Source organism: Leucoraja erinacea, chromosome 20, assembly GCF_028641065.1.
Source record: "Leucoraja erinacea ecotype New England chromosome 20, Leri_hhj_1, whole genome shotgun sequence".
Classification (NCBI taxonomy): domain Eukaryota; kingdom Metazoa; phylum Chordata; class Chondrichthyes; order Rajiformes; family Rajidae; genus Leucoraja; species Leucoraja erinaceus.
In genome coordinates, this window is record NC_073396.1 from 19345291 (window position 1) to 19368490 (window position 23200).

A 23200-nucleotide genomic window follows, 5' to 3' on the forward strand; every position below is an offset into this window, starting at 1 on the left:
AACTTGGCAATCAAAACTGCTCACTAGGCATGTCACTGATAAAAGATGCTATCTGTCAAAGGTTCCCAACTGCTCCGTACAGCTGTTTGGAAACTTCAGGATATCACCTTGGCCATCTGAATACAAAATGTATTTGTGTAGGAAAGAACTACACACAAACTGGGGGACTTGGGACTTCCACACTCCACCTGTACGTGGATAAATAGCTTCCTGTCGGGTCGCAGCCAGAGAGTCAGAGTGGGCCATCATACATCCACGGCCCTCAGCCTCAGTACCGGCTCTCCACAGGGCTGCGTACTGAGCCCCCTGCTCTACACCATCTACACACATGACTGCACCCCCGCCCACCACAGCAACACCATTGTCAAATTTGCGGATGACACTATGGTGGTGGGACTCATCTCCGGGGGGGACGAATACGCCTACCGGGATGAGGTGGAGCAGCTGACAGTGTGGTCACCTTAAAGACAAGGAAGTAATAATAGACTTCAGGAAGAATAAAACGGACATGGTACCATTGACTATCAGAGGGGACTGTGTGGAGAGGGTGGCGGATTTCCGCTTCCTGGGAATCCATATTGAGGAGGACCTGACGTGGGGCGTGAACACCACTGCGCTGCTGAAAAAGGTCCAGCAGAGACGGCACTTCCTGAGGGTGCTCAGGAAGAACAACATCACTCAGAGATTGCTGCTGTCCTTTTATCGGTGCTCCATTGAGAGCATACTAACATACTGTGTATGCGTGTGGTACACCAGCTGCACAGCGGCTCAGAGGAAAGCGCTCCAGAGGGCCATTGACACGCCCAGAGGATTGTCGGCTGCCCTCTCCTTACCTTGGAGGACTTACACAGTTCCTGCTGCACCAAAAAATCCCAGAGTATCATAAAGGACATTTCCCACCCCGGACACTCCCTGTTTCAACTGTTGCCGTCAGGCAGACGGTACAGATCTACAAGGACAAGGACGAACAGACTAAAAAACAGTTTTTACCCCACTGCTATAAAAGCACTAAATGTAGCTGCCAAGGAACGCAGGGGCGAGACATACTAAGGGACTGTGGTACACTGTGAAATCGACAGAAGGATGGAGGGTTGGGTGTTTATGCGTGATATTTTTGTGATATTTATTTTAGTTGTTTATCTTTTAATATTTTACCTTGTATGTATCGTTAGCTTTTAGAAATGTTTGAATGGTGCACTGACTGGCTGACATTTTTAAATTTCGTTGTACATGGTTCATGTTACAATGACAATAAAGAAACTATTCTATTCTATTCTATGCCTGCCTCTTTGTAGGGTACGTCGAACTATCACTGTTCCAGGCATACACTGGCCCTATCCCCGAACTCTACCTCTTATACATTGATGACTGCATCGGTGCTACCTCCTGCACCCATGCAGAACTCACTGACTTCATCAACTACATGACTAATTTCCATCCTGACTTCCACTCAAATTCCCTTGGACCATCTCTGACATCTTCCCACCGTTTCTAGATCTCACCGTCTCCATCACAGGAGACAGTCTATTGACAGGCATCTATTACAAACTCACTGACTCCCATAACTATCTTGACTACACTTCTTCTCACCCTGCTTCTTGTAAAGACTCTATTCCCCTACTCCCAATTCCTCCATCTGCGCCCAGGATAAGGTTTTACATACCAGGTCATCGTAGATGGCCTCATTCTTTAGGAAACGGGGATTCCCCTCTTCCATTATAATTGAGGCTTTCTCTAAAGTCTCCTCGATATCCCGCAGCTCCGCTCTTGCTTCCCCCTTCCCCCCCATTCGTAACAAGGACAGAGCCCCCCTTGTCCTCACCTTCCACCCCATCAGCCGTCGCACACAGCATATAATTCTCCAACTTTTTTGCCAACGGGATCCCACTTCTGATCCATCTACTTGTTTCTCAGCATTTAAACTCCCCCTCCCATTCCCAATCTGACCTTTCTGCCCTGGGCCTCCAATGTCAGAGTGAGGCCCAGTGCAAATTGGAGGAACATCACCTCGTATTTTGCTTGGGTAGCTTACACCCCAGCAGTGTGAACATTGATTTCTATAACTTCAAATAGTCCTTGTTTTCCCTCTCTATCCCCTCCTCCTTCCCAGTTCCCCACCAGTCTTACTGTCTCTGACTACATTCTATCTCTGTCCCGCCCACTCCCCTGACATCAGTCTGAAGAAGGGTCTCAACCCGAAACATCATACATTGTTCTCTCCAGAGGTGCTGCCCGTCCCTCTGAGTTACTCCAGCATATTGTGTCTACAAAATGTATTTATTCAGTTCAGAGATACACCTTGCAAATAGGCCCATCGAGTCCACCCCAAACCACTGATCACTCATTTACACACTAATTTTATCTTATCCTACTTTCCATCCACTCCCTGCACACTGGGGGAATTTATAGATGGCCAATTAACCAACACACCTGCACGTCTTCGGGATGTGGGAGGAAACCAGAGAACCCACAGGGAACTTGCACGGTAATAGAGAGAGCGTGCAAACTCCACACTGACAGCATCCAAGGTCAGGATTGAATCCAGGTCTCTGGTGCTGTGAGACAGCAGCCCTACCTGTTACTGTTGATTTGGTTTCTGGTTATGACGCGAGGATTGTGGGGAGACGAGTCACCTCTGCCGTTTCTGTGTACGTGTGTAACTGGGTTGATGCTGTGCTTTCTCCCCCCCCTCCCCCAGGGTAAGGTGCTGGTATGTCGGGCCTTGTCCAACATGTTGCTGTTACCGTGGCCAAACCTCCCTGAGAGTGAGCAGCAGTGGGCTGGCCGTTCTACCAATCATACCAACCTAATATCCACCCTCACCAGAGAGTATCGGCAGCTGAAGGACAGCGCAGGACTGTCGCAGAGCAAAGTGGCTCTGGGGGCCAGTGAGTATATTCCTGCATCTCTCCTGTATGTGCTGGCTGCTGCTGGATTTAAATCCCTCTGAAGCAATTTCTGCCCTACTGCTTGACCAGTGCGCCGTGTCGAGAACTACACAAGTTCTTCCTGTAAACAGCAAACCCATTGAGGAAACAGGTTCAAATCTTTAATAGCAACAGGAGGAATCAGAAACAGGAAGCACCGTGTTATGCTGGAGTGCAAGATTTCTGGTGCCATGAGTAATCTTGAACTTGGGCTGTGCCTTATCACAGCCTGCACCGATTAATTGCCTTGAGCATGAGGGTACAGGCAAGCAGTTGGGCTTCAGAGTTCACCACCAACCTCTGCCAGAGGGATGCTAGCACCAGGCAGTGGGTGGGCAGGAGATGCTGGCATTGCCAGTGGCCCAGATCGTGTAAAAAGACATCTAAACACTTTAAACATGTTAAATTGATGAACATTCAGCCGTGGCTCCAGCTGAGTTTCTAGGATGTAACTATTCTGCATTTATTTAATTGTATAAATTATCCCTGTGTGTTTCAGCAAAAGCAATCGTGCAAGACACGCTGAGCATCCTGAGGTACATCGTGGAGAACGTGTCTGGGGAGGTGACCAAATCCCGCCAGATCTGCTACCAGTCCCTTCAAGAGTCGGTGCAGGTCTCCCTGGCCCTCTTCCCAGTCTTTATTCACCAGCCGGGTAAGGCAGTCTTTAGTTTACAGAGATAAGACCAGAAAAGGTAGAAATACTCGCGTTGTACGGCATCTGTGGAAAGTGGACTAGTTCGAGTTTAGATCAGTAACATTCCATCAGCTGAGCAAAGTCAAACATGCCTCAAGTTACAGAGGAGGGTGGGGGTGGAGGGGACAAAGGGATACATGTGATGGGAAGGAGGTCACGAGAGAGTGAATGACAAGGGTGGGGACAGGTGAGGTGCTGGTGGGGTTGGTTGCAGATGATCTGTCGGGGATTGCAAGTAGGAGAATAGAATAGAATTCATTTATTGTCATTGCACAATACTGTGCAACAAAATTCCATTGCATCTCCTTCGCTTAAAAAGAACAAAACACAACAGCCATATACTCACATACACACAAAATCCACATAACATATACACATAATAAATAGGTATTAAAAATATTTTTAAATAATTCAGGGTGCATTATCTTGCACCCCGAATTATATTGTGCTTCCCCAGTGTTCTCTGTTAGAATTAAGTTCTTTTATCGCACATGGATAGAAACTATTTCTTAGTCTCTTGGTCGGTGCGAGCCTTCAGAGACCTGTATCGCCTCCCAGAGGGTAGCAGAGTGAAAAGGTGGTTGGCAGGGTGGGATGTGTCCTGCTTGATGTTTGTGGCCCGGCGCAAGCATTGGGCCCTGTATATGTCATCCAGGGAGGGCATTTGAGCGTTTGTGATGCTCTGTGCAGTTTTAATAACTCTCTGCAGCACCCTCCTCTCAGCCACAGTGCAGCTAGCAAACCACACCAGGATGCCATAGGAGAGGATACTTTGCACGGCGCTCCAGACTGATGCTGCCTGACGTGCTGGGTGTTTCCAACACTTTCTGCTTCCAACGTCTGCAGATATTTGCCCTTTACTTTCCTGTACTTGAGTTTTAGTGAGCAGTGCTACCTGTGGCTTCAGGGGCACCTCGTTTGGGTTGCACTTGCAATCTGCCTGACCCGCCACAAAGATACACTGCAATTAAATCGATACTGAGAGTAGTAGGTTTCTGTTGGCTAACTGTTATAGATTTGGAATAAAGGTAGGTAAGAAAGATTCGGATAAAGATCAGCCAGTTAAATATCAGCAGGAACTAGAACCTCCTGTTCCTGTAAATATGACCCTGAGTACCACCAGTGAGGAACATGTTGTGGGGTGTTCCCTTAATAGGAGGTTGGTTCCTTCTCAATCACATAACATGGTATCCTGACTTCATTCTTATCCGGGGGGGGGGGGGGGGGGGGGGTAGACAAAAATGCTAGAGAAACTCAGCGGGTGAGGCCGCATCAATTCCTTCGCTCCATAGATGCTGCCTCACCCGCTGAGTTTCTCCAGCATTTTTGTCTACCTTCGATTTTTTCAGCATCTGAAGTTCTTTCTTAATCGTTCTTATCGGGCGTTCCCTCTTACCAGTGAGGTACTCTGCTAGTTATCAACCTGCTTTGTCTTGCAGGACTTCTAGGGCTGACATGCCTGACTGATATCCAGTCTTATAGTAACCGGCACGGTGGCGCAGCGGTAGAGTTGCTGTCTTTCAGTGCTTGCATTGCCCGAGACCCGGGTTCGATCCGGACTACGGGTGCTGTCTGTACGGAGTTTGTACGTTCTCCCCGTGACCTGCGTGGGTTTTCTCCGAGATCTTCAGTTTCCTCCCACACTCCAAAGAAGTATAGGTTTGTAGGTTAATTGGCTTGGTAAATGTGAAAATTGTCCCGGGTGTGTAGGACAGTGTTAATGTGCGGGGATTGCTGGTCAGCGCTGGCCGACGAGCCCGTTTCTAAGCTGTATCTCTAAACTAAACTGCAATATGTGTTATGTAGTTTTGTTTTAGGGATACCCATTCACACAAATACTATGTTAAACCACTTTCTCATCCACTCCCTACACACTAAGGACAATTTACGGAGGCTAGATAACCTACAGACCACACGTCTTTTAGATGGAGGAAACTGGAGCACCCGTAGAAAACCCACGCTGTCACAGGGAGTACGTGCACACTCCATGCAGTCAGTCCCCAAGGTCAGGATTGAGCTTGGGACTCCAGTCCTGTGAATCAGTGACTATTGGGGCTTGGAATGTGGGCTAGAGGTGTGGGGGAGCCACATTTAGTGAAAGCCTGCTATCTCACTTTCCATAAGAAATAGTGTATTGTTTAATATGTTTTCAAGGATACATCTGGGAATACTGGAATATCAGTACTTTTGTGATTGGCGTCTATAGAAATGTCATAAAGTGGGGAAAGCTGATCAGCTCTCAGATGTTGGGAAAGGATTTCCGTTGCATTAAGTTGTGACTTTTAATTCCAATTACCTTTTATGAGCACGGAGTGAAACAAGCGTGTTAGAAGTCGTAGCAAATTTTGCATCATATTGACATCATATGCATCAGTCCACCCATGGTAGATGTGTGGTGTCCACGTGTTACAACTGGGTGCTGGCTGAAGTTGGTGTCCCCTCTCCCTTCCAGGTATCACAGATGAGATGCTCAGCTTCTTCCTCACTTTGTTTCAAGGCCTCAGGGTGCAGATGGGAGTTCCCTTCACAGAACAGATCATCCAAACGTTCCTCAACATGTTCACCAGGTAAGTGGCCTTGTCAGCGTGAATGGTGAGACCCTGGGCTTTTAAAGATGGGTTGTGGAGTTTGTTCGCTCGTGTGTCAGACGATGTAGCTCGCTGTTGGCTTCTGTCGCCGTCCAACATGTTGAAAGAATTGTCGCCCGACGCTTCACAGTGTATTGCGTCGTCGCTTCCAGGGATCGCCACGAGGAAGCTTCTGTCACGATCCCCGGTTGTGGAGTGAGAGGAGTCATTCCTGCAAGTGAGTCAGTTGTGGCTGGAAAATTGGTGGTGCTTTCACAACCTTCTGTCCAAAGTGACTGCATTCACAATTTCCTCCTGCCCTGGCTGTGAGATCGCACACGGTTTGTGGAAGTGATTCCTCTATTCTTGCCATGAGCCCTGTGTATGATGTGGGACTTCCCTTCTGTTCCACAGGGAGCAGTTGGCTGAAAGCATTCTTGAGGAGGGCAGTGGGGGCTGCCGTGTGGTGGAGAAGTTTCTGAAAATCCTGCAGGTGGTGGTCCAGGAACCAGGACAGGCGTTCAAGCCGTTCCTCCCCAGCATCATTTCCCTCTGCATGGAGCAGGTCTACCCAATCGTAGCAGAGGTAAGGCTCTCACTCCGTCACTTCTAAAGCTGCTCTAGTGAGCTATGCAGGTGCGTCACTACATCCTGAAGGCAGCCTTGTGTCATAAACATATTTGGAGTTTCTGCACCTCACAGATCTGTAAATGTCCCATTGAGTATTACTAGCTGTTTGAGGGGTGGAGGAGGAAAGCAGAGGTAATGGTGAAGGTTAATCTTTTTGAATGAAGAAGCACGTTTAAAGGACTGGATGTTGTGCGCTGTGTTCTATTCCATCTGCTCAACTTACGCTGATATTCTTGCTCACCAGCGGTCCTCGCCTGATGTGAAGATGGAGCTGTTTGAGCTGCTTTACCAGATTCTGCACAACAACTGGCGTTTTTTCTTTAAATCCTCTGTCTTGGCGAGTGTTCAGCGTGGAACAGCTGAGGAACCGATGGAGAATGAAGCCCAGTTTGTTTCTGCCATGCAGGTAACAGGGGTTACTGGCTGTGGTCCTTGGTAGTTTGTCCGTTGTCCCAAGATTGCTCTCCCTAACTAACCAGTTAACTTAATTAGTACCAGGTTATGGAGAATTGCAAAGATCCTGTACTTCTGTTCAGGTGAATTCACTTGTGAACATTTAATCCTTAATCAATATGGCAAACTGTGGCAAAAAACTGAAATCTGAAATACCAGCATGCTAGAAATATTCATGATCTTGCATCGTCGTTCATTGTCATACACCCAAGTAGGGCGAGGTGCAGGTGCAATGAATACCTTGCTTCACTGTCAATGTGAAATAATTGCATCTATAAAGTACCCACTCCGCATATCTGATATTTTCTGTTATTATGTCGCAAACTATTTATCCAGTTAAATCTCAGTTGAATAATTTGTTGATTTGTTCAACAAAACCATCTTCTGAATCATGATATGAGCAAGTTGACTGCTGAGATTTCTATATGCCAATGATGCTGTACCTTAATTGGTACATGTGACAATAAACAGACCTTGAAACCTCGACCTTGCCCAGTTTTCAGCAAGTACTTGGCTATAAGATGTTTTCTGGAAAAGTCTGGAAGATTGGGTCTGTGTGAATGCCCATTCTTTGCACAGTGCAACTGCTTGCTGACAATATGACCATAGGTTGCCTCCATCTCTGCATGTGTTAATTGCAGTGAAGTGGTGTTAGCATCATGCACGTGGCCTTACTCCAGAGGGTTCACTGATGCCCTCGGCTGCACGCTGGTGCTGAAACAGCCAAGAGTGCTGTGATTGTATCATGAGCAGCCGGTGATGAAGCCTGCCATTCAGCACCCTAATGCTTCCTGTTCTTTTGCCAGGCCTTCGGACAGTCCTTTCTGCAGCCCGATATTCAGATCTTTAAACAGAACCTGTTTTACCTGGAGACACTTAACACCAAACACAAGCTGTACCACAAGGTAAGTGCTGCTCAGCTGTACTATGTGCAGTCATTTAGGACGGGTCTCCTCACTCTGACATTTTGCCCCTCATCCTCCTGGCGCAGTTGCCGCACCTCCCAGACGGAAGGTGAACTGTGCACAGCCCTATAGAGTCATTGGGTAATACAGCATGGAAACAGACCCTTCAGCTCAACGCCCATGCTGGCCAGTGCCCAACCTACGCTGGTCCTACCTGCCTGCGTTTGAACCATATCCCTCTAAACCTTTCCTATCCATGAACCTGTCCAAATGCCTTTCAATTTTTGTTATTGTACATGCCGCAACCACCTCCTCTAGATATCGTTCCATATGCCCACGTGTGTGTGTAAATGTTGCCCTATTAAATCTTTCCCCTCTCATCATAAACCTATGGTTCTTGATTCCCCTGATCTGGGTTTAAAGACTGTACATTCACCCTAACTATTCCCCTCGTGATCTTATACACTTCCATAAGATCACCCCTCAGCTTCCTGCGCTCCAAGGAATAAAATCCCAGCCTGCCCGACCTCTTCCTACAGCTCAGGCCCTCGAGTTCTGGCAATACCCTCGTAAATCTTCTCTGCAACCCTTCCAGCTTCAGCTTGAAATGCCGCAAGTCTGCGACAGTTTATAGCAGTTGAAACTCCGAAAATTCTTGTGGCATGCAAAGGAATATGTCATGAGCTCTGCCCAAATGTATACTTTGCCTATAAATGCAAAACCAAATTACAGAGGGATGCAGATTATTTATAAACCCGGCTAGAGTGCTAAATATAGATTACTCAAAGTGGGGGGAGAGCAGATGACACGTACTGGATCTCCATGTAAATACCCTTGAATCAAGCAAGTAGCAAGTTTGAGTAAAATACCTGAAGTGTGATCGTAATATAATTGTGTATGTGGAGTTTGAGAATAAGTCGGTTAAGTCTGTGACGTAGAATGTGAATGTAAATGCAAAACCACTTTAGATATAACTGGATTAAAAGATTTACTTCAAGATGACCAATAGAACCCATTGAAATAAATAACTTGGCTGTAGTTGCTATCTAATCCTGGCCTCTGTGTGTGTCAAGCTACTGAGCTCATGCACAGGACCCTGGGGAACATGGTTAAGCAGAGAGACCACAGGGGTTCCTGAAAGCAGCAGCACAAATGGTCAGGGTCATGATATTAATTGAGCGCAGGAGTTGGGACATGTTGCAGTTGGTCAGGCCACACGTGTGGAGTATCGTGTGCAGTCTCTTTGCTACATTATAGGAATGATGTGATTAAGATAGTGTACAGGGAAGATTCAGAAGCATGTTGCATGGAATGGAGACCTTAAGTTATACAGTGAAACGGGAAAGACTGGATCTTTTTTCCCCAGGGGAAAAGGAATGCAAAGAAGTGACACGAGGGAGATATATAAAATTAGACAGGCCTGGTGAGAGATTGCAGGTGCTGGAATCATGAGCAAAAAAATGACAGCGAGTAACTCAGCAGGTCAGGCAGCATCTGTGGGGTGGAGGGGGTTAGAAATAAAATGGACGACATTTCAAGTCGGGACTCTATGCAGATAGATACATTGGAGGGTGCGGGTTTAAGATGAGGGAAGAGGTTTAAAAGGGGATCTGAGAGGTACATTTTTCACACACTATTTGATGTCTGAAATGAGGTGGTGGAGCCAGGAAGAGTGACAGTATGTCAGAGGCATCGAGACAACGGGGTTACAGGGAAATGTGAAAGTAATGCAGGCAAGTGAGGTTAGTATAGGTGGGCATGATCAGCATGGTGGGCCAAAGGCCCTGTTTCTTTGCTGTAAATCTCTAAGACTCTTGCAAGCAGTAACCTTATAATTGCCAGTATAATGTTGTGTTCCTTCTATTGCTTACTTCTTGCAGACAACAAGGAACTATATTTGTAGTATTTAATGACTGCAATGTTGGAGGGTGTCAGGAAGACATCCTTTTATATTTATGTAACAACTGAAAGCCCTTTCCGCTGTGATCCGTTTTAGAGTGCAGCCGCTGCAGCAGCCTGCTCACGGCTGTTTGGTTCCAAAAATAACATTGACTGCCTAGTAATTTATAGAAAGAATATAAACAGTTGAGAGACAAAAGGGACTGCAGATGCTGGAATCTGGGGTAGCAAACAAGTAGTGGAACTCAGCGGGTCGAGCAGCATCTGTGGAGTGACAGGAATTGTCGATGATGTTCCTGGTCAATTCACTGCTTCAGCAGTGTAAGGGTCCAGCAGAGTGGAGGTGTTAACAGTTTCAAGGACTTTGCTGCATTCATATGCAAAATCAGTGATTTACTTTAATTTAGAGATACAGCATGGAAACAGGCCCTTCGGCCCATCGAGTCTGTGCTGACCATCGATCACCCATTCATACTAATTCTGTGTTACCCAACTTTCTCATCCACTCCGTACACAATAGGGACAATTTACAGGAGTCAATTAACCTACAAATTTCCAATGTCTTAGCACCCGGTGGAAACGCCTGGGGGCCACGGAGATTGTGCAAACTCCACACAGACAGCACCTGGGGTTGGGATTGAACGTGGATGTCTGGCGCTGTGAGGCAGCAGCTCTACCCACTGTGCCCTTGTGGCGCCCACCTGCCTGAAGGGCAGTGATGTTCATTAGCAAGTGCAGATTATTTAAACTGCAGTGTGCAACGAGTGGTGAATCCTGCTGTGCAAGTGGTACTCGTCTGCCCGACTCACTGAGTCCCTCCACCACTTTGTGTTTTGCTCATGGTTCCAGTACCTGCAAACCTCTGTGGTACTGTCCCAGTCTGCTTGCTGTGACTAGGGCAGGGCCTTGTTGGTCTTCATCAAGGCCAGGCTTTCAGACTCTGAAGATACTTTACCTCATGCTCACTGTTTGTTCTTTTTTGTTTCCCTGCCAGAAAATCTTCCGGACAACCATGCTCTTTCAATTCGTCAACGTGCTGCTGCAAGTGCTGGTGCACAAGTCTCACGACCTGTTGCAGGAGGAGATTGGCATTGCTGTGTACAACATGGCCTCTGTGGACTTCAGCAGCTTCTACGCTGCCTTTTTACCCCACTTCCTGGCCAACTGTGATGGTGTTGACTCCAATCAGAGAACAGTGCTCGGAAGAAACTTCAAAATGGACAGGGTTAGTTCTTGGAGTGCCTATGGAATCGCACAAAGGCGCTGGAATGTCAAATGTTGCTGCAAGTCTTGTCACCACTGAAATAGGGAATGCTTAACCATGACATAGTGCTTAGTCAGTGCAATATTATGGTGTGTACTGTTTAGTGGCTGTGAATCCTCCATGGAAAGTGATATCTGAGAAAAATGATTCACGTACACTTCCTCTGAAACAAGGAAGAAGATGCATCTCCTCTGAAGGCTGTGCAGTGTTTGACTGGGGATGGTGTGTGACAAGCTCAAACAAGTTGCTTTTCAAGATTCTGACGTTGGTTATCAGGAAAAGACAGAAATTCATTGTTAGCCAAGTGATAACACAATGTTTAAACATTATGTGATTGGCCAGAGTGGCATTAATTGAGGAAGAGAAATGTAACTGCTAGAGGAGTTAAGAAAGAACCCAGAGGATGTAGTGTATTTGGATTTTCAACAACTAGTTACTACACGATGATTCATAGGGTTGCAGGCAATATTAGAATAGATAGGTGATAGGTTAGCGTAGGATATGAGAACAGGTCCTTTTGCCCACAATGTCCATGGCAAACATGATGCCAGGTGAAACTAACCTCCTCTACCTGCACGTGGTCTATACCCATGTGCATATATAAAAGGCTCATAAATGCCATGATTGAATTTGTCTCCACCACCACTGGAACTATGTTCCAGGTCCCCACCACTCTGTGTTAAAAAAAATACCCCGCACATTTCCTTTAAATTTTGTCCGTCTCACCTTAAAGCTATGACTTTTCCATCCTGGGGGAAAAAGGTTCCCCTATCTGTGCATCTCATCATTTTATATACTTCTATCAGGTCCAAATGTATCCAACCTCTCATAATAACTAATTCCCTCTAATCCAGGCAACACTCTGTTAAACCTCTTCACCCTCTCCAAAGCCTCCACACCCATCCTGTTATGTGGTACCTGGAACTGGACACAATATTCCAAATGTGGCCAAACTAAAGTCATATAATGCTGCATTGTGGCTTCCCGACTCGTATATTCAATGCGCTGACCAATGAAGGCAAGCATACCATATGCCTTGCTTACCACTCTATCTACTTGTGTGGCCACTTTCAGGGCAACTGGTTAACTGAAAGCATGATAACTGGGTCTTTGTCAGGTTGGCAAACCTTACTCAGTGGTGTGCCAAGGGGATCCATTCTGGGGGCTTGGCATTTATTCTTGATAGCAATGACCCAGATCAGGGGTCTCCAAACTATGGCCCACGAGCCACATCCGGCCCGCAACGAGATGTTTTCCGGCCTGCAGCAAGCTCTTAACGCGTTCCGTGCAGCGGGCTATTTAGCGGGTTCTGTGGTGGCGCAGCTTTAGAGATACAGTGTGGAAACAGGCCCTTCGGCCCTTCGAAGCGATGCCCTTATTACAGCACTGTCCTACACACACTCGGGACAAATTCTATTAACCTGCAAATATGGTATGTGGGAGGAAACCAACGCACCCGGAAAAGCCCACGCAGGTACAAACTCCGTACAGATACAACCCGTAGTCAGGATGGGACCTGGGGCTCTGGCGCTGTGAGGCAGCGACTCTTCCGCTGTGTCACAGTGCCACTGCTCCTGTGTTGCAAAGGCAAGTTGTGCGGGATGGTAGTGTTGGGTAGGGAGTGGGGTGGAGGGAGGGGGGGGAGCTAGTTGGCGGCAGAGTCGGCCCGGGTCGATGTGTAGCGGTCTTTCCCCCCCCCCCCCCCCCCCCCCCCCCCCCCCCCCCATGAAGGTGATCCGTGAACAGCTCCTGCTCCGGGTACCACGCTGACCTGGACCGTTTGACCGGGTCTCCAGGGGTGCGGCCAGGGGAATCCTCCCCCGCGCTCCTTCTCTCACTTTCACTCTCTCTCGGTCTCTCTGGCTGTGTGTGTGTGTGTGCGCCCGATGCGTGGGTCTTTGTTCTTGTGCGTGGGTCTTTGTTAATATGCCTGAGGGGTGATCACAGTCCGTGTGTGAGAGAGATACAGTGAGCGTGTGTGTGTGCGGGTCTATGAGTCTGTTTCGGTATGTGGGAGTCCACATGCGAGAGTGTGTGTGTCAGTGAGAGTGTGTGTGTGTCAGTGAGTGTGTGTGTGTGTGACATTTCTTTATTTTTTACTAAGGCCCGCAAAAATGTGCCAAATATATAATGTGGCCCTCATGCTGAAAAGTTTGGAGGCCCCTGATCTAGATGGAGGGAACAAGTGCAGTAAAGTTTACTAATGGCACGGAGCTCAATGAGAAAGTAAGTTAAGCGGAGAGCACATCTGGGGGAGCACAGGCTCGGCCTCTGGTAGAGTGTGGGGCTCATTCTAGTAACGATGTGAAGGCATTGGGGAAGGGATTTTAGGTTTATTGTCACATGTACCGAGGTACAGAGAAAAGCTTTGTCATGCATGCTATCCAAACAGATCAGAAATACCATACATAAACACAATCAAATCAAACTCAAAACAATGGCTAGAGCAAAGGGGAAGATACAGAGTGCAGAATATAGTTCGCAGCAATGTGGCACACCATCTCCATGAACAACGTCTAATGTCTGCAATGGGGTAGGTGTGAATTATAGAAACATAGAAATTAGGTGCAGGAGTAGGCCATTCGGCCCTTCGAGCCTGCACCGCCATTCAATATGATCATGGCTGATCATCCAACTCAGTATCCCGTACCTGCCTTCTCTCCTGATCCCCTTAACCACAAGGGCCACATCTAACTCCCTCTTAAATATAGCCAATGAACTGGCCTCAACTACCCTCTGTGGCAGAGAGTTCCAGAGATTCACCACTCTCTGTGTGAAAAAAAGTTCTTCTCATCTCCGTTTTAAAGGATTTCCCCCTTATCCTTAAGCTGTGACCCCTTGTCCTGGACTTCCCTAACATCGGGAACAATCTTCCTGCATCTAGCCTGTCCAACCCCTTAAGAATTTTGTAAGTTTCTATAAGATCCCCTCTCAATCTCCTAAATTCTAGAGAGTATAAACCAAGTCTATCCAGTCTTTCTTCATAAGACAGTCCTGACACCCCAGGAATCAGTCTGGTGAACCTTCTCTGTACTCCCTCGATGGCAAGAATGTCTTTCCTCAGATTAGCTGACCAAAACTGTACGCAATACTCCAGGTGTGGTCTCACCAAGACCCTGTACAACTGCAGTAGAACCTCGCTGCTCCTATACTCAAATCCTTTTGCAATGAAAGCTAACATACCATTCGCTTTCTTTACTGCCTGCTGCATGCCTACCTTCAATGACTGGTGTACCATGACACCCAGGTCTCACTGCATCTCCCCCTTTCCCAATCGGCCACCATTTAGATAATAGTCTGCTTTCCCGTTTTTGCCACCAAAATGGATAGCCTCACATTTATCCACATTATACTGCATCTGCCAAACATTTGCCCACTCACCCAGCCTATCCAAGTCACCTTGCAGTCTCCTAGCATCCTCCTCACAGCTAACACTGCCCCCCAGCTTAGTGTCATCCGCAAACCTGGAGATATTGCCTTCAATTCCCTCATCCAGATCATTAATATATATTGTAAATAGCTGGGATCCCAGCACTGAGCCTTGCGGTACCCCACTAGTCACTGCCTGCCATTGTGAAAAGGACCCGTTTACTCCTACTCTTTGCTTCCTGTTTGCCAGCCAGTTCTCTATCCACATCAATACTGAACCCCCAATGCCTTGTGCGTTTAAGTTTGTATACTAATCTCTTATGTGGGACCTTGTCGAAAGCCTTCTGGAAGTCCAGATACACCACATCCACTGGTTCTCCCCCCTATCCACGCTACTAGTTACATCCTCGAAAAATTCTATAAGATTCGTCAGACAAGATTTACCTTTCGTAAACCCATGCTGACTTTGTCCAATGATTTCACCACTTTCCAAATGTGCTGCTATCCCATCTTTAATAACTGACTCTAGCAGTTTCCCCACTACCGATGTTAGACTAACTGGTCTGTAATTCCCCATTTTCTCTCTCCCTCCCTTCTTAAAAAGTGGGGTTACGTTTGCTACCCGCCAATCTTCAGGAACTACTCCAGAATCTAAAGAGTTTTGAAAGATTATTACTAATGCATCCACTATTTCTGGAGCTACTTCCTTAAGTACTCTGGGATGCAGCCTATCTGGCCCTGGAGATTTATCGGCCTTTAATCCATTCAATTTACCCAACACCACTTCCCGGCTAATCTGGATTTCACTCAATTCCTCCAACTCCTTTGACCCGCGGTCCCCTGCTATTTCCGGCAAATTATTTATGTCTTCCTTAGTGAAGACGGAACCAAAGTAGTTATTCAATTGGTCTGCCATATCCTTGTTCCCCATGATCAACTCACCTGTTTCTGACTGCAAGGGACCACATTTGTTTTAACTAATCTCTTTCTTTTCACATTATACGGTACCTTAGCTTATGGAAGGACTGTTCAGAAGCCTGATAAGAGGGTTGAGGAAAGATTTCGGAGAATTGTTCCTTGGAATAAGTGACAACAATTACTAGGGCATGTTGGAGTGGTCGGTTGGACATGTTGGAGAGAAGTCTGAAGAAGGGTCTCGACCCAAAACGTCACCCATTCCTTCTCTCCTGAGATGCTGCCTGAGTTACTCCACCATTTTGTGTCTATCTTTTGAGAGGCCAGTCCTGGTTTCTTAAAAGGGGAGGTGAGGGGACATTCTGCTGGTATATAAACGATGAGAGGACTGCACAAAATGGATAGAAAGCCTGAGAGAATTAAGAGGAACATGAGTAAAATATTTTCTGTAGACATTGAGCAATGCAACATAGGAACAGGCCTGTGATGTTGGTTGGAGCCTGGGATGTGTGTTCTGGAGATGTGGTAGAAGTTGCTTTCAGTGTGGCCATTGAAGGAAAAGTTTGCTATCTATCTGGAAGGGACTGGGGTGAAACGATAGAGTACATCGAGATAGCTGGCATGGAGAAGATGGGCAGAATAGCCAACAGCAATTCTGTAACCGGTTTATGATTTACCCATTAAAGACAAATGAGGACATTTTTTCCCGGCGGGCCCCATCTTTGGACCTTTCTTCCTGAAAGGATGGTGGAAACACAGAGTTTGAATATATTTGGCAAGGTGTGGTTGGTCTTTGAGGAAGGGTTGGAAGTTTACAGGGTGAAGTTTCAGTCAGCAGGTGTGATCTCAGTGAATGTCAATGGGCTGGAGCCCACAGGCATATAAGAGTCCATTTGCAGTGTTAACCTCAAGGTCTTGTACTTCAGGGTGATGCTTTAATGTTCTTCTATTGTTCAGCATGGTGAGCTAGTTGTTGACTGGGCTGAGGTCTTCACACTGAGACTTGAAGCCGTGATGGTTTCACTCTGAAGGAAATGCCACCACTTAGCAGCTGTCCATCTGAACGCTCTCGGCATCCCTATGGATGGTGCAGTGGATGGCAAAGCCATGGACTGCTGAAACCAAGATGCACACTGGTCCTCTATGCTGGTCCTCTGTCCACTCCATTCAGTCGGTCTTCCTGCAGTTTTTCTGACCCTTGTGGGCACCAAACTCCCTTAATACTGACAGCTGGGATGTAATGCTGAGGCTCAAGGATGTAATGTTGAGGCTTTATAAAGTGCTGGTCAGACCACATTTGGAGTATTATGAGGGATTTTGAGCCCCATATCTGAGGAAGGATGTGCTGGTGCTGGAGACGGCTGAGACGAGGTTAATTAAAATAATCCCATGAGTGAGTTAACATATGGTAAGTGTTTGACAACGCTGGACCTCTACTCGCTGGAGTTTAGAAGGATGAGGGGTGGAGGACCTCATTGAAACTTACCAAATAGTTACCAAAAGGCGAGTTGCAGCAGCCAGAGTGCGCATTGTGCCACTCCCTGGCCTGCTTGGTGGGCTTTCTCACTCCCCCTCATTCACCAAAGGCATCACATTCCAGTCCAATGGGCTGCGGGGTGTAAATCACAGCTGTGACTTGCGCTCTCCATTTCTTCTGAGTCACGGGTCCAAGTCTGGGTCTAGAGACCTTGCCTATAGCCAATGCCGAAAGTGAGGGAAGAGCAGTCTCTCATGAAGAATGTTTAACCCAAGGCTCTTTGTCACCACTTTAGTAGAGAACTGTCTCCACAATGTCCTGGCCAATATTTACCAGCAGACAACTTAACGAAATCCAATGATCAAGCTCTGTCAAGTTGAATGATTTTGCTTTAGGCAACTTGGCTTTCCATAGCCTTGCACTACATTGTTTTTCTCATGAACTCGTGCCCTCTCAATATTCCTCATTCAAGCTAGGGAATTAATATTTTTGTACGTGGAGTTGAGAATGTCTTGTGGCAGAGAATTTGAAATTCTAACCATACCATTTAGGTAAAAAACTTAAATGCATCTTTATCGTGCACCCTGCGATTACAATCTTGCTACTTCTGATACCACTGAATCATGATCTCTATCAGGCCCCCACTTGTTTGTCTCAACTGCACTGGTTCAATGGTGCTTTTATTGTCACGTGTGCAAACGCACAGTGTGCGGAGATAGTCCACTGAGCCCGCATGCAAGAGGCACCAGGTTTTGATGCCATTTTCAAAGTCCAGTCAGTGCTCTATTTTTTTTTTTTAATGTGTCGATCCAGGCAAGCCCCAGGCTGCTGTGTGCCTCCAACCTTCGCTTTCCTTGGACACAAAATCCCACTCCTTGCCCGGCCACCTTTTGTGCCGCTGGGGGGTGGGGGCTCTCGTTGAAACAGCCATTGCTCTGAATCTGCTCCCATCTCTAGTAATGGCATGTAACAGCTCTGTATTCCCCATGGTCCCTGTCCCTTCTTGAGCAGGTCACGACTACACTGCACCCAGCTTTGTATCAGTACTTCCAGGCTCGTGGCCAAATATTCATTTTCTTATCATATGTCTTTAATCTGTACTGCACTTTAACTAAGTTTTCTTTTGATTCACTTGGCATCCTCGTCCCTGTTCCATTGCTGCTACTTCTAAATTGTTACTTCATGTCTTTGGCTCAAGTAATTTAATATCTCTAACTTTCCATGCAGTTAGTTGAGGTGAGGAACTAACGACCCTTGGGAGAGCTGGGGCGGCTGTGCTTGCTGAGGTAACACCACCCTGGCCCGTCAGACCATGTGGATTCATCAGTGGACTTCTTGCAAAATGCGACAATGAATCCTTTGCTGTGTTGGTTTGGATGGAAAGGTTCCCCACTGTACAATGTTAGAAAGTCGCTCTGCTGACACCAGGGTGACGTTTGTGTGACAATGAAAATGACCAATAAGTCGTACCCAGGGTAGGGAAATCAAGAAGCAGAGGACATGGGTTTCAGGAGAGAAGGGAAATATTTAATAAGCACCTGTGGGTAGCTTTTCCACACAAGGTGATGGGTATATGGAATGAGCTGCCAGAAGAGGTAGTTGAGGCAGGTACTATAACAACATTTAAGAGACTTGGACAGGTACATGAAATTGGAAAGGCTTAGAGGAATGTGGGCAGGTAGGACTAGCTTATGGGACTAGTTTAGATGTGGCGTCTTGGTCGGCATGGACACATTGGGCTGAAGGGCTGCAGTATTACTCTAAGGAAGTGTTTCAGCTGCTGACAGAAATGAAAGTCTGCTTTATTCCGCCTATATTCTGTCAAATAAGTTGCATTCTGATAAACAATTAGTTGTAGAAGATGATAATAATCTCTCTTTTTCTCTCTTTCCCCCCCCCACCGGCACTAGGATTTGCCTTCGTTTACACAGAGTGTTCACAGACTTGTCAATGACCTTCGATACTACAGGCTCTGTAATGGCAGTTTACCTCCGGGGACGATCAAACTATAGCCTCCACGACTGAAGCCTTCTCTCTTGTCCTGTCGCCAGGCTGCCCAGAGCACGGTGCTGGCTGCACCCATCCAATACACTGCTGCAGCACTTTGTGTCTTTGTCCTGCAGGAAGATGTTAGTCGCATTCAGTAGATTGACATGATGCAGATCAATCATGCACTGAATAGACATCTGTCGTTTGCACCTTTGCGTTGATGTGCTCCTCTCAGCTGTTTCATTGCATTGACCAGGGAGTGTGCCGTGGTCAGCACTTTGTTTCCTCGTCTGAATTGCCTTGAACATTTCTGCTCTGTGTAGGCAGAGGACTCTCCATTCTTGGTCATATCATTCCAACGTGATACTATTGGCACACGATCGGTGAAGAGTTTGTGTTGAAATTGTGTTCAGGTCCATCAATCACCCTCTCCAAATATATGCTGGATTTTTTTAATGAAGATTTTAAGTTGGGTAAATTTATTTTATTGTTTTCATTAGACTTCCACTTACCTTTGCATAATTTCTCCTGTGATCCCTTCCCTACAGAATTTGATCCTGTTGGTCCCTGTGTCTGATTTACTGAAGCTCTGTCAGATGTAACTGAATCGGGTAGAAGAGAGAATGAAAGAAGCAAATGTTTGAAGCTTGTTGCCAAGTTTTTGGTTTAAATATTCAGGACTTGGCCTTGATTGATGGTTCTACATTCGGTACGGATGCCTGAACTCCATCCGCTATGTTCTGATAGGAAACCTGATCACTGGCTCTCTGCCATCCTGTTCCTGAGCCACAGGCTGCCTCGCCTCCAGAAGTCTCAACCCCACGTGTCTGAAGCTGCTGCCCACCCAGCGCTGGAGAGATGTGGGCCAAGGCACAGCGGCCTCTGGGCTGCTTTGACCTGGGGTTGGGGTGGAAGAGATGGGGATCAGACTGCACCTGTGTGGCGCCGAGATGGTTCTGGATTGGTTCTGGAGCAGCAGAGAGGAGCAGATCAGCAGCAGGGATCCCCCAGCAACCCTGAGCCGCAAGCGGGCAGGCCAGTGAGGGCTGATGACCCCTTGCTCACACCTGCCAGCTACCCCTGCATTGCCAGCTATAGTGTTAAAGTGAGGCCGCTCAGGCTGAATGTATTACATAGGTGGGCAAGCCTCCACTCTACTTGAACATTCAACCTTTCCTCCCCTAAAGAAGCAATTGTCCCACCCTTAAATTTCTAGGTACAAAAATTCCGGGTCTCTGGAAAGGGGCTTTTGTTAAATGAATTAATGTTGAGCCCAGTTCTCAGTCCTCTTTGGTCTTCCGCAGTCATCGCTCTAAAGCTGAGCTGCCCAGCTGATTGTCGGTTTTCCTCAGCTCAGTGGGAATTGAAGCCTGTTCCAGGGATCGTAGAAATGAAACGGCTCCTTCGCTGTGGTACACCATTCCTCATTAAGCGCAAAACTCCGCCACGACCTGTCATCACATCAGTTCTCAGCCACAAAACACTGCATTTTTCGCAGTTGCTTTTTTTTCCCTTCTTTTTAAACCCATTATGTTTGCCTCGTGAGGCCAAATTTCTCAACATTTCATTTAAAAAGCTGCTAGTGACTTCAATTGCATTAAAAAAAATTGGACTCTGATTATGTAGTGGAATTAAATGGGGACAAGATACCATCCAAATCAATGAACTGCTCCAGATCCCTGATGGAAGCCCAGTACGTGGTCCCCTGCAGCAACCTGCCTTCCCTGAGTTGGCTGCACCTGAAGTGCAAACAGAAGCAAAGCAGAGGCCTGTTGTCAGACTCTGGACAATTCAGCCTTGTGCGTAGACACTGGTTATTGGCTTATTTGGATCCTGTGCTCTCTCCTCTCCCTGATTCCAGGGAACGGAAACAATGGCTTGTGCTGACTTGCACACCCAGCAGGTCCGGTCTGGGTGCGACACACTACACACTGTCTCTGACTCACCTGAAACCGCTGCCGTTTGTGGGTTCCTGATCGGCTCTAATATCCAGACATGATCTCTGGGCTGTGTATGTTGGTCCAGGGCTATGCAGAACCTGTCTTCCATTTATATTTTAACCTTTGCTTTGAGCCCCAGGCTTTGTTTTAAGAGAAGGTTCCTTTACATTTTGCTGCTTGTTGTACAGGAACCAGTGGTACTCTGCAGCTGGCCACCTGTCAATAGTTTCCTGCCCATTGGACTTGGATCACACCCCTCTCTGCTGTGGAATATGTGGATATCTTTAGATTGGTTCACTACCACAATGGGTGGACCTGGCCTCCCGGGTTAGGGCTGTTGCCAAAGCTCCTGTAAGCCCAGTCAGCTCCTGTGTCTTGTGTTGGGGTCAGGGCGCCATGCTGTGCCTTGTATTGAAGGATACAATCTCCCCATTCCGCCCATCGCTGGGATCTGCTTTGTTCTTCCCCAGGCTACAGGGCCAGACCACCTGTGCCGTGTCCCTGCTCTGTGAGGCTCTGTGCTGAGGGTAGCGAGTTCTACCACTGCACAGCGTCTGAACCTGGCTGAGCGTTTGAGTGGAAGGTGTTGCTCACCCATTGCCCTGGGCTCTGGTGTTGTCACTGCTGTTGGAGTTCACCTTGTGACGATGTTATGCTTCCCTCAGAGCCCAAAGCCCGAGCCCCCGCAGCCCATGGCCCACTGGCCCTCATCGTTCCAGGTCAGTGATGGTCACCTCGTGTATGGAGCCTTCTCCCTGCTGCTCCCCTTCCCCATCAAAGAATGCTTCACCTGCAATGTGATTTGAACTGCGCTGTGGTATTTCTATCGGGCACTTGTACACAAAAGGGAATTCCTTGCAGCGTACAAGGTAAATGAGATTGGTACCACAGCTGGCAGCACTGGTCCCACCCTTGAACACCGTGGCTGGCCGGTTGTGTGTCGAAATTTGATGTTCTGTTTACAATGTGTACCGAGGACACCCACCTTCATGGTTATCGGTGTAAGACCAACTTGCACCATGTATAAAGTGGACTCTTGTTTATTTTTTTAGGATTATGGTAATACTTTGTACAAGTGTACATTGATGTGATTATAAACAGGTTCCAGCTTTCACCAAGGCTGTGTCAGTGTTTCTGGATGTAAATATGAGACTCTGTATTGTGCCTGAACACTTGCAATGAAAAGTGTATTAAATCTACACACTGGTTTTACTCTTGGTGTTGAACCCATTTTGATTCTGTGACATTCCACTGCAGAATTCAACTCTTTTATAACTGCATTTTTTTTTAAATTGTGTAGATATGACTTTTAAATAAATAATGATCCAAGTGCATGTTTGGCCTCAGGCATTTGGGAGTTAATGGGGGTCAAGGAACTGAGGAAGAATTCTGTACAAAATCCCTGTGCAGTAGTATTAGTGAGCAGCCATCTGGGGATTATGAAACTGGGGATTATGAGATGCAAGAGATTCTTCCTGAGATGCAAGAGATTTGTTTAATGTGAGGAATACGGTTCCTCGGGGTGAATCTGGACTCACTCGGGGGTTTTGAATTCTGTGCTTTACAAGAAGTGAGCAGCTCACCCAGTCTTCACTCCCCGTCCCACCGAACTTCGAGATGCAGTTCGAGATGCTCTAGAAGAGGTACTACAGACTGAGGTGCCAGTGCTGCTGTGCTAATACTTCTCGCATCAGTCCTTATAGTCAACAACGTACCTCGGTGACTGCCAATCACCCCCCCCCCCCCCCCCCCCCCCCCCCCCCCCCCCCCCCCCCCCCCCCCCCCCCCCCCCCCCCCCCCCCCCCCCCCCCCCCCCCCCCCCCCCCCCCCACCCCCCCCCCCCCCTCCCCCAGCCCCACACTTATTTTATTTTTTTTTAATTCAAATCGTTTGCTATGTCGCTCTTCAAGGGAGATGCTAAATGCATTTCGTTGTCTCTGTACTGACAATGACAATTAAATTGAATCTGAATCTGAATGCCGGCTGCAAAGTCATGCTCTAGAAGAGGTACTACAGACTGAGGTGCCAGTGCTGCTGTGCTAATACTTCTCGCATCAGTCCTTATTGTCCTGCAGGTTTGTCCTTTTCACATGTTTAGAGTTAATTGCTCTGCTTCCACAGACAGGCGAATGCAGAGCACAATGAAAAATACCTCCCCGCTGGTTCCT

At 47.2% G+C, this 23200-nt stretch overlaps 1 protein-coding gene across 3 annotated transcripts in view; it reads left to right on the forward strand.

The window, feature by feature from the left end:
- xpo6 (exportin 6) overlaps positions 1-22318 on the forward strand; it is an 86725-nt gene extending 64407 nt beyond the window's left edge. For all 3 annotated transcript variants that reach the window (XM_055651502.1, XM_055651501.1, XM_055651500.1), the window contains 8 exons: positions 2699-2888; positions 3427-3582; positions 6077-6191; positions 6606-6777; positions 7066-7227; positions 8081-8179; positions 11073-11303; positions 19014-22318. In XM_055651502.1, the coding sequence (XP_055507477.1) occupies positions 2699-2888; positions 3427-3582; positions 6077-6191; positions 6606-6777; positions 7066-7227; positions 8081-8179; positions 11073-11303; positions 19014-19115 (1227 nt within the window). In that variant the 3' untranslated portion in view covers positions 19116-22318. The remainder of the gene's footprint in view (positions 1-2698; positions 2889-3426; positions 3583-6076; positions 6192-6605; positions 6778-7065; positions 7228-8080; positions 8180-11072; positions 11304-19013) is intronic.
- Positions 22319-23200: the final 882 nt, after the last annotated feature.